Here is a 12253-nt window from a genome sequence, read left to right on the forward strand (position 1 = left end):
TCCCTGGGGGCTACGGCACCGATCAATAGTGAGTGATCGGGGATCGATAGTGATCAATAACCATCGATAGTGATCAATAGTGATCAATAGTGATCAATAGTGATCAATAGTGCCCAGCCCCGCCGCGCTCATCGTGGCCACCCTCGGCTGCCGCCTTCCCTGGGGGCTACGGCACCGATCAATAGTGAGTGATTGGGGATCGATAGTGATCAATAACCATCAATAGTGATCAATAACCATCAATAGTGAGTGATCGGGGATCGATAACCATTGATTGGGATCAATAGTGATCAATAGTGATCAATAGTGAGTGATCGGGGATCAATAGTGATCAATAACCCTCGATAGTGATCAATAGTGATCAATAACCATCGATAGTGATCAATAACCATTGATTGGATCAATAGTGATCATAGTGAGTGATCGGGGATCGATAACCATTGATTGGGATCAATAACCATCAATAGTGATCAATAGTGAGTGATTGGGGATCGATAGTGATCAATAGCCATCGATAGTGATCAATAACCATCCATAGTGATCAATAGTGATCAATAACCATCAATAGTGAACAGGAGGGCAGCTACAAACGCTCCCAGTCCCTCCCAGTCCCTCCAGTCCCTCCCAGTCCCTCCAGTCCATCCCAGTCGCTCCAGTCCCCTCCCAGTCCCTCCCAGTCCCTCCCAGTCCCTCCCAGTCCCTCCCAGTCCCCTCCCAGTTCCCTCCCAGTCCATCCCAGTCCCTCCCAGTCCCATCCAGTCCCTCCAGTCCCTCCCAGTCCTCCCAGTCCCCTCCCAGTTCCCTCCCAGTCCATCCCAGTCCCCTCCCAGTCCATCCCAGTCCCTCCAGTCCCTCCCAGTCCCTCCCAGTCCCCTCCCAGTTCCCTCCCAGTCCATCCCAGTCCCTCCCAGTCCCTCCCAGTCCATCCCAGTCGCTCCCAGTCCATCCCAGTCCATCCCAGTCCATCCCAGTCGCTCCCAGTCCATCCAGTCCCCTCCCAGTCCATCCCAGTCCATCCCAGTCCATCCCAGTCCATCCCAGTCGCTCCCAGTCCATCCCAGTCGCTCCCAGTCCACAGTCGCTCCCAGTCCATCCCAGTCTCCATTCCCAGTTGCTGGCTGTCCCTGCAGCGCGGTTTCCGCTGGAGCTTCCAGGGCCCGTGATCGTCATCAGCGCGGTGAGAGAGAGGGGACACCTGGGGACACCTGGGGGGACACCTGGGGGGACACCTGAGGACACCTGGGGGGACACCTGGGGACACCTGGGGACACCTGGGGGGACACCTGGGGGGACACCTGGGGGGACACCTGGGGATACCTGGGGGGACACCTGGGGGACACCTGAGGACACCTGGGGGGACACCTGGGGACACCTGGGGATACCTGGGGGGACACCTGGGGGACACCTGAGGACACCTGGGGGGACACCTGGGGACACCTGAGGACACCTGGGGGGACACCTGGGGGACACCTGGGGACACCTGGGGGGACACCTGGGGACACCTGGGGGGACACGTGGGGGACACTTGAGTGTCATTAATGTCACCTGTGTCACACCTGTGTGTTATCTGTGTGTCATTAATGTCACACCCCTGTCCCTTCCAGTGTCATCCCCTGTGTCACCTCAATGTCACTCTCCTGTCCCCACTGTCCCCACTGTCCCCTCACTGTCCCCACTGTCCCCACTGTCCCCACTGTCCCCACTGTCCCCTCACTGTCCCCATTGTCCCCACTGTCCCCATTGTCCCCTCACTGTCCCCACTGTCCCCACTGTCCCCACTGTCCCCACTGTCCCCAATGTCCCCTCACTGTCCCCATTGTCCCCACTGTCCCCTCACTGTCCCCACTGTCCCCACTGTCCCCTCACTGTCCCCACTGTCCCCTCACTGTCCCCACTGTCCCCAGGCCAACGCTGTCATTCTCGTTGTCACCCTCTGGAAGTTGGTGCAGAAATTCCACGAGGTCAACCCGGACATGGGACACCTGCGCAGGACCCGGTGGGACACGGGACACTGGGGGACACTGGGGACACTGGGGACAATGGGGACAATGGGGACAATGGGGACAATGGGGGGACAATGGGGACAGTGGGGACAATGGGGACAATGGGGACAGTGAGGGGACAGTGAGGGGACAGTGGGGACAGTGAGGGGACACTGGGGGGACACTGGGTGGACAATGGGGACAGTGAGGGGACAATGGGGGGACAGTGGGGACAGTGGGGAGGCCGACATGAAACTCAAGTGACACTCAGGTGACACAGATGACACACAGGTGACATTAATGACGCACAGGTGTGACACAGGTGTGACAGGTGACACACAGATGTGACACAGGTGTGACAGGTGACACTCAGGTGTGACACAGGTGTGACAGGTGACATTAATGACACACAGGTGTAACACAGGTGTGACAGGTGACATTCAGATGTGACACAGGTGTGACAGGTGACACCCAGGTGTGACACAGGTGTGACAGGTGACACCCAGGTGACACTCAGGTGACAGGTGACGTTTTGTGTCCCCAGGGTGCTGTTGGTGACGTCACTGGGCCAGCTCTCCCTGCTGGGCTCGGGTTGGGCCCTGGGGGTGGGGGCGGGGCTGGGCTGGGCGGGGGGGGAGGGGCCGCCCCTCCCCCCCGGGAGCCCCCCCCGCCCCTCCCCCTCCTCTTCTGCCTCGTCAACGCCGCTCAGGGGCTGCTGATCTTCCTGTGCCACTGCCTGGGCCACCCCAAGGTACCCAAAATCCCCCCAAAAACCCCAAAACCCACCCCAAAAACGGACCCGGGATCCCAAAAAACCCCAAAATCCACCCCAAAAACCCCAAAATCCACCCCAAAAACCCCCCGGGGCTGCTGATCTTCCTGTGCCACTGCCTGGGCCACCCCAAGGTACCCAAAACCCCAAAATCCACCCCAAAATCCACCCCAAAAACCCCCCGGGGCTGCTGATCTTCCTGTGCCACTGCCTGGGCCACCCCAAGGTACCCAAAAACCCCAAAAACCCCAAAATCCACCCCAAAAACCCCCGGGGCTGCTGATCTTCCTGTGCCACTGCCTGGGCCACCCCAAGGTACCCAAAAACCCCAAAAACCCAAAACCCACCCCAAAAACGGACCCAGGATCCCAAAAAACCCCAAAATCCCAAAAAACGGGACCCAAAAACCCCAAAATCCACCCCAAAAACCCCAAAATCCCCCCCAAAAACGGACCCGGGACCCCCCAAATCCCCCCCGGGGCTGCTGATCTTCCTGTGCCACTGCCTGGGCCACCCCAAGGTACCCAAAATCCCCCAAAAAACCCAAAACCCACCCCAAAAACCCAAAAACCCACCCCAAAAACAGAACCGGGATCCCAAAAAACCCAAAATACCAAAAATCACCATCAAAATCCACCCCAAAATACCCAAAATCCACCCCAAAAAAACAAAATCCCCCCCAAAAACCCAAAATCCACCCCAAAAAAACCCAAAAATCTTCCTCAAAATCCCCCCCAAAATCCCCCAAAATTTTCCCAAAAATCCCTCCCTCCAAAACCCCAAAATCCCCCCAAAAAACCCCAAAATTCTCCCCCAAAAAACCCCAAAATCTTCCCTAAAATTCCCCAAAATTCCCAAAATCCCCTCCAAAATCTTCCCGAAAAAAACCCCAAAATTTTCCCCAAAATCCCCCCAAAAAGCCCAAAATTCTCCCCCCAAAAAACCCCAAAATTTTCCCCAAAATCCCCCCCAAGACTCCAAAATCTTCCCCCAAAAACCCCAAAAATTTCCCCCGGACCCCAAAAATCCCCAAATTCCCCAAAATCGACCCAAAAACTCCCCCCAAAAACTTCCCCAGTTCCAAACTGGGAAGGTCCCAGTACAAACTGGGAAGGTCCTGTTCTAAACTGGGAAGGTCCAGTTCATACTGGGAGGGTCCCATTCCAAACTGGAAAGGTCCCAGTTCAAACTGGGTCATTCCCAGTCCAAACCAGTCCAAACCAGTTCACCCCAGTTGCCGTTGCAGGTGCGGGCCTGGTACCGGTCCCAGCTGTGCCCGCGCTCCCGACCCTACTCCGAGTTCACCAGTCACACCAGTAACACCAGTAACGCCAACACCAGTACCAGTACCAGCCGCGTGCGGGGATCCCAGTCACACCAGTAACACCAGGTGAGATATCCCAGTGACACCAGTAACACCAGTCACACCAGTAACACCAGGTGAGACATCCCAGTGACACCAGTGACACACCAGTCACACCAGTAACACCAGTAACGCCAACACCAGTACCAGTACCAGCCGCGTGCGGGGATCCCAGTCACACCAGTGACACCAGGTGAGATATCCCAGTGACACCAGTAACACCAGTCACACCAGTAACACCAGGTGAGACATCCCAGTGACACCAGTGACACACCAGTCACACCAGTAACACCAGTAACGCCAACACCAGTACCAGTACCAGCCGCGTGCGGGGATCCCAGTCACACCAGTGACACCAGGTGAGACATCCCAGTAACACCAGTAACACCAACACCAGTCACACCAGTAACAGCCGCGTGCGGGGATCCCAGTCACACCAGTGACACCAGTGACACCAGGTGAGACATCCCAGTCACACCAGTAACACACCAGTAACACCAGTCACACCAGTAACAGCCACGTGCAGGGCTCCCAGTGACACCAGTGACACCAGGTGAGGCATCCCAGTGACACCAGTGACACACCAGTGACACACCAGTAACACCAGTCACAGTGGTAACCCCTCCCAGTATCCCCAGTTCCCCTCCCAGTATCCCCAGTCACCCCTCCCAGTATCCCCAGTTCCCCCTCCCAGTATCCCCAGTTTCCCTCCCAGTATCCCCAGTTCCCCCTCCCAGTATCCCCAGTTTCCCTCCCAGTATCCCCAGTCACCCCTCCCAGTATCCCCAGTCACCCCTCCCAGTATCCCCAGTAACTCTCTCCCCTCCCCCCCTGCAGGTGCCGAAAATTCCAGAAAAAAAAATCGAAAATTCCGGGAACGCCGACGGAATTCTGGGAAATTCGGGAATTCGGGAATTTTTGGAAATTTGGGATTTTGGGGAAATTTCTAATTTTGGGAAAATCGGAATTTTTGGGAATTCAGGATTTTGGAAATTCAGAATTTTTGGAAATTCAGGATTTTGGACATTTCTAATTTTGGGAAATTCGGGATTTTTGGAAATTCAGGGATTTTTTGGGAATCTTTTTTTTTTTTTTTTTTTTCCAAATTTTTTTTTTCTTTTTATTTCCAAAAATAAACTTTGAGCCGCGCCCCTCCCCCCCCCAAACCCCCCCCCCCCGGGACCCCCAAAATTCCCCCCGGGACCCCCAAATTCCCCCCAGGGACCCCCGGGGTTTTTTTTTTGGGGGGGGGGGGTCTCAAGCCATCCCAAATTTTTGGGGAGGGGTCCCAGACCAGCCCCCCCCCCCCCCTCAAATTGGGGGAGGGGTCCCGGGGGGGTCCCCGCCCTCCTGGACCCCCCAAAATGACCCGGGGGGGTCCCAAATGACCCCAAATTTTGGGGAGGGGGGGTCCCAAATGATCCCAGATTTTGGGGAGGGGTCGCAGCCGATCTGGAATTGGGGGAGGGGTCCCAGACGAGCCCCTCCTCAAATTGGGGGAGGGGTCCCAACCCCTTCTGGACCTCCCAAAATCCCCCCCAAAATCCCCCCCAAATCCCCCCTGGACGAGTCCCACGAGACCCCCAGAGTGGGGGGAGGGTCCCAAATGATCCCAAATTTTTTTTTGGGGGGGGGGGTCTCAAACTACCCCAGATTTTGGGGAGGGGTCCCAGACGAGCCTCTCCTCAAATTGGGGGAGGGTCCCACCCCCCCACCCCTCCTGGGCCCCCCAAAATCACTCCCAGGGTCCAGAGGAGCCTCAGATGAGCCCCAAATTTTGGGGTGGGGGTGTCACAGCCGCTCCGGAATTTGGGGAGGGGTCTCAGATGATTCAGAATTTGGGGAGGGGTCTCCTCGAGGTGGGGGGGGGGTCACAGAGAGGGGGGGTCCCACCCTTCCCGGGCCCCCCAAAATCCCCCCCATGCTCCGGACGAGCCCCGAATTTCGGGGCGGGGGTCCCTGACGAACCCCAAATTTCGGGTCGGGGGTGTCTCAGGCACTGCAGAATTTGGGGAGGGGTCTCCTCGAGGTGAGGGGGTCACAGAGAGGGGGGGTCCCACCCCCCCCGTGCCCCCCAAAATCCCCCCCATGCTCCAGACGAGCCCCGAATTTCCGGGCGGGGGGGGGGGGGGGGGGGGAGTCTCTGCCGAACCCCGAATTTCGGGTCGGGGGCGTCACAGGCGCTGGGGAATTTGGGGAGGGGTCTCAGATGAGTCTCTCCTCGGGGGGCAGGCGCAGGGGGGGCGCTCCGGGGGTCGCTCCCCTGGCGCCCCCCCCCCATTTCCTCGCGGCTGGGCCGGTACGAGCCCTCGGTCCGGCGCTTCTCGCGCAGCCTCAGCGCCGCCAGCAGCAGCAGCGCCAGCAGCGCCGCAGCCCCCAGACCCCCAAAGACCACCGAGAGCGCCACGACCCCCGCGGGCTGCGGGAAAACGGCGCCGTCAGGGGGAACCCCAAATTCGGGGGGACAACAAAAAACCCCCCCAAAAAAATCCCCGAATTCAAATGATCTTGAATCCACAAGGACCCCAAAACTTCCCGAAAATCCTCCCCAAAGACCCCAAAAAAACTCCACAAAGTCCCCCAAAAATCTCCTCAAGGACCCCCAAAACCGACTCAGGGACCCCCCAAAACCCACTCAGGGACCCCCAAATCCAGGGCGCCCCAAAATCCCAAAGGACCCCAAAAAAACCCCCATAAAAATTCCCAAATTCCACCGGAACTCCTCAAATCCCCAGGGACTCCAAAAACCTCCCAAAGACCCCAAAAACCTCCTCAAGGACCCCCCCAGGAACCCCTAAACCCCCCAGGGACCCCCAAAAATCAGGAGAACTCCCAGACCCGCAGGGACCCCCCCAAAAAAACCCAAAATCCCCAGGGAATCCCCCCAGCAGCCCCCAGACCCCCAAAGACCCCCGAGAGCGCCACGACCCCCGCGGGCTGCGGGAAAACGGCGCCGTCAGGGGGAACCCCAAATTCGGGGGGACAACAAAAAACCCCCCCAAAAAAATCCCCAAATTCGGGGGGACAACAAAAAACCCCCCCAAAAAAATCCCCAAATTCGGGGGGACATCAAAAAACCCCCCCAAAAAAATCCCCAAATTCAAATGATCCCATTAAATCCACAAGGACCCCAAAACTTCCCGAAAATCCTCCACAAAGACCCCCAAAAAATCTCCTCAAGGACCCCCAAAACCCCCTCAGGGACCCCCAAAACCCCCTCAGGGACCCCCAAATCCCAAAGGACCCCAAAAAAAACCCCATAAAAAATCCCAAATCCCACCGGAACTCCTCAAATCCCCAAAGACCCCAAAAACCTCCTCAAAGACCCCCCCAGGGACCCCAAAATCCACCCAGTCCCCCAGGACCCCCCCGAAAATCCCCCCCAAGCCCCTCCAGGGACCCCAAATTCCCCCAAAACTCCCCCGAGACCCCCCAAATTCCCCAGGAATCCCCCCCCAGGATCCCCCAAAATCCCCCCCAAGGACTCCCCAAATTCCCTCCAATCCCCCCCCAAGACCCCTCAAAAACCTCCTGGGACCCCCAAAATTCCCCCCCAGCCCCTCCCCAAATCCCCCCCAGGGACCCCAAAATTCCCCCCAGGGACCCCAAAATCTCCCCGAGGGACCCCCAAAATCTCCCCAGGTACCCCAAAATCCCCCCCAGGACCCCCAAAATCTCCCCAGGGACCCCAAATCCCCCCAGGACCCCCCAGTTCCCCCCCACTGACCGAGAGCCCCCCCCCATGGGGGGCGGTGTCGTTACTGGTCCCGTTACTGGTCACACTGGGAGAGGCTGGGGGGGGGGTCCCGGGGGGGTCACCGGGGGGGTCGGGACTCCCAAAATCCCCCCCCCCACTTCACCTGTGCTCAGGTGAGTCCTGGCCACGCCCCCACCCCCCCAAAAACAGCCCCGGAACCTCCCAAAATACACCTGGGACCCCCCAAATCCCCCCCAGAACCTCCCCAAATACACCTGGGACCCCCCAAATTCCCCCCAAATCCCCCCCGGAACCTCCCCAAATACACCTGGGACCCCCCAAATCCCCCCCAGATCCCCCCAAAGTCCCCCGAGGACCCCTCGAGACACAGCTGGGACCCCCCAAATTCCCCCCAAAATCCCCCTTGGAACCTCCCCAAATACACCTGGGACCCCCCCAAATCCCCCCCAATTCCCCCAAATCCCCCTTGGAACCCCCCCAGACACACCTGGGACCCCCCAAATCCCCGCAGGACCCTCAAATTCCCATGGGGACCCCCCAGATACACTCGGGACTCCCCCAAATCCCACCCAAGACCCCCAAATCCCCCCGGGACCCCCCCCCGGCCACACCTGGGACCCTCTGGGACCTCCCAAATCCCCTCCAGACCCCCCCAAATCCCCCCGGACACACCTGGGACCCCCTAAATCCTCTCCCAACCCCCCTAGACCCCCCCAAATCTGCCTTGGGACCCCCAAATTCCCCCGGACCCCGAAATCTCCCTTACCCCCCCCAGACACACCTGGGACCCCCCCAAAATCCCCCCCAGACCTCCCCAAATTCCCTCCAGACCCCCCCAAACCCCTCCAGACACACCTGGGACCCCCCAAAATTCCCCCCAGCCTCCCCAAAATCCCCTCTCGCCCCCCTCAAATCCCCTCAGACCCCCCCAAATCCCCCCAGCCCCCCCAAACCCCCCTCCCCTCCCCCCCCCGTACGTACTCTGGGCCAGGGCGAGGCAGGGCAGGGCCAGGGCCAGGGCCAGGTGAGGGGCACCTGCCATGGGGGGGGGGTCCTGGGGGGCCCCGGGGTCCTGGGAGGGGACCCCAAAAACACCTGGGGACCCCAAAAACACCGGGGGACACGGTCAGGGACCCCAAAAACACACCTGGGGTACCCAAAAACACACCTGGGGTACCCCAAACACACCTGGGGACCCCAAAACTACACCTGGGGACCCCCAAAAACACACCTGGGGACCCCAAAACTACACCTGGGGACCCCAAAACACACCTGGGCACCCCAAAACACACCTGGGAAGCCCCAAAAACACACCTGGGGACCCCCAAAAACACACCTGGGGACCCTCCAGACACACCTGGGGACCCCCAAATGTACCTGGGGACACCCCAAATCCCCCCCGGGATACACCTGGGACCTCCCCAAGCACACCTGGGACCCCCCAGACCTCCCCAGATCCCCCTCAAATCCACCTGAGACCAACCCAGACACACCTGGGACCCCCCAAATCCCCCCCAAACCTCTCCAAACCTCCTGAAATCCACCTGGAACCCCCCAAACTCACCTGGGACCAACTCGGACACACCTGGGACCCTCCAAATCCCCCCAAAACTTCCCCAAAGCTCCACAAATCCACCTGGGACCCCCCCAAACTCACCTGGGACCCCCGAAACCTCCCCAAATCCACCTGTGAATGCCCCGGACACACCTGGGACCCCCCAAATCCCCCCAAAACTTCTCCAAACCTCCCCAAATCCACCTGGAACCTACCCAGACACACCTGGGACCCCTCAAATCCCCCCGAAACTCCCCCAAATTTCCCGCGGACGCACCTGGGACCCCCCAAATTTCCCCCGGACCCCCCCAAAATCCGCCCAGACCCCTCCCCCAACCTCACCTGTGACCCCCCCCGGCCACACCCAGGACCCGCCCAACCCCCCCGAACCCCAAAACTCTCCCAGGACCCCCCGGGACCCCTCCCCAGGTGTCCCCTCCCCCTCCCCCAACCCCCCGGACCCCCCAAAATCCCCCCGGGACCCCTCCCCAGCCCCGCCCCTCCCCCCTCACCTGTCCCGCTCCTTTCCCGTCCTTCCGGGGCCGCTCCCGAGGCCCCGCCCCTCGTCACGTGACACCCCCGGGCCACGCCCACCCCGTACCTGGGGCCAGGCCACGCCCACACCTGGAGGGGGGAGGGGCTCGGTCAGGTGAGGCCACGCCCATTTCGCCCCTTTTATGGCCACGCCTCCTCCGGGAATGGGTTACGTCATCGGGAAGGAACGCGTTACGTCATCGGGAAGGGATGCGTTACGTCACTGGGAAGCGCCGCCCCGCGCGTGCGCGCGGAGGGGGGAGAGGCTCGGATTGAGCCCAAAAACGACCCCAAAAATCGGGGATTCCGACCCAAAAACGACCCCAAAAATCGGGGATTCCGACCCAAAAACGACCCCAAAATAAACCCCAAAATAAACCCAAAAATCGGGGATTCCGACCCCAAAATAAACCCCAAAATAAACCCAAAAATAAACCCAAAAATCGGGGACTCAGACCCAAAAATGGACCCAAAAAATCGGGGATTCCGACCCAAAAACGACCCCAAAATAAACCCAAAAATAAACCCAAAAATCGGGGATTCCGACCCAAAAATAATCCCAAAAATAATCCCAAAAATCGGGGATTCAGACCCAAAAACGACCCCAAAATAATCCCAAAAATCGGGGATTCCGACCCAAAAATAATCCCAAAAATAATCCCAAAAATCGGGGATTCCGACCCAAAAATAAACCCAAAATAAACCCAAAAATCGGGGATTCCGACCCAAAAATAAACCCAAAAATAATCCCAAAAATCGGGGATTCCGACCCAAAAATAAACCCCAAAAATCGGGGATTCCGACCCAAAAATAATCCCAAAAATAAATCCAAAAATCGGGGATTCCGACCCAAAAATAAACCCTAAAATAAACCCAAAAATCGGGGATTCCGACCCAAAAATAATCCCAAAAATAATCCCAAAAATCGGGGATTCAGACCCAAAAACGACCCCAAAATAATCCCAAAAATCGGGGATTCCGACCCAAAAATAATCCCAAAAATAATCCCAAAAATCGGGGATTCCGACCCAAAAATAAACCCAAAATAAACCCAAAAATCGGGGATTCCGACCCAAAAATAAACCCAAAATAATCCCAAAAATCGGGGATTCCGACCCAAAAATAAACCCCAAAAATCGGGGATTCCGACCCAAAAATAATCCCAAAAATAAATCCAAAAATCGGGGATTCCGACCCAAAAATAAACCCTAAAATAAACCCAAAAATCGGGGATTCCGACCCAAAAATAATCCCAAAAATCGGGGATTCCGACTCAAAAATAAACCCAAAAATAATCCCAAAAATCGGGGATTCCGACCCAAAAATAAACCCCAAAATAATCCCAAAATCGGGGATTCCGACCCAAAAATAAACCCAAAAATAATCCCAAAAATTGGGGATCTCAACCCAAAAATGAGCCCAAAAATGGACCCAGAAATTGGGGATTCAAACCTAAAAACGAACCCAGAAATAGACCCAAAAATTGGGGATTCTGACCCAAAAATGAACCCAAAAATTGGGGATCTCAGCCTAAAAATGGACCCAAAAATCGAGGATTCAAACCCAGAAACGAACCCAAAACTTTGGAATTCAAACCCAAACCTGGATCCGAAATGGGGACCCCAAAAAAAACCAAAACCCCTCCCCCACCCCCCCCCCCAAAAAAAAATCAAAACCAAAAAAAGGAAACCCCAAAAAATGGACCCAAAAAAGGGACCCCAAGTGGGGTCTGGTTTTGGGGTTTCCCATTTTTGGGATTTTCCCATTTTTGGTTCATTTTGGGTTCATTCCCCTCATTTTTGATTTTTCCCATTTTTGGGGTTTTCTTTTTTTTTTTAATTTCCCCATTTTCGGTTCATTTTGGGTTCATTCCCCCTCATTTTTGATTTTTCCCATATTTTATAATTTCCCCATTTTTGGTTCATTTTTGGGATTTCCCCATTTTTGGTTCATTTTGGGCTCATTCCCCTCATTTTTAATTTCCCCATTTTTTTTTAATTTCCCCATTTTTGGTTCATTTTTGAGCTTTCCTATTTTTTTATAATTTCCCCATTTTCGGTTCATTTTGGGTTCATTTCTCTCATTTTTGAGCTTTCCTATTTTTTTATAATTTCCCCATTTTCGGTTCATTTTTGGGATTTCCCCATTTTTTTTTAATTTTCCCATTTTCGGTTCATTTTGGGTTCATTCCCCTCATTTTTTAATTTCCCCATTTTTGGGATTTTCCCATTTTTTTTAATTTTCCCAATTTCGGTTCATTTTGGTTCATTTCTCTCATTTTCCAATTCCCCTTTTTTTTTTCCCCTCCCCCCATTTCAATCCCCAATTA

At 56.2% G+C, this 12253-nt stretch overlaps 1 protein-coding gene across 1 annotated transcript; it reads right to left on the reverse strand.

Annotated features, from left to right (window-relative positions):
• Positions 1–5374: 5374 nt before the first annotated feature.
• Positions 5375–9012, reverse strand: CRB3 (crumbs cell polarity complex component 3). Its single transcript, XM_088157432.1, is given in 4 exon segments — positions 5375–6373; positions 6375–6536; positions 7845–7909; positions 8817–9012. Coding segments are annotated over 4 exon segments (339 nt in total). The 5' UTR covers positions 8878–9012; the 3' UTR covers positions 5375–6322.
• Between the last annotated feature and the right edge of the window lie 3241 nt (positions 9013–12253).

Source organism: Sturnus vulgaris (assembly GCF_052056855.1).
Source record: "Sturnus vulgaris isolate bStuVul1 chromosome 33 unlocalized genomic scaffold, bStuVul1.hap1 SUPER_33_unloc_1, whole genome shotgun sequence".
In the NCBI taxonomy this organism is placed as follows: domain Eukaryota; kingdom Metazoa; phylum Chordata; class Aves; order Passeriformes; family Sturnidae; genus Sturnus; species Sturnus vulgaris.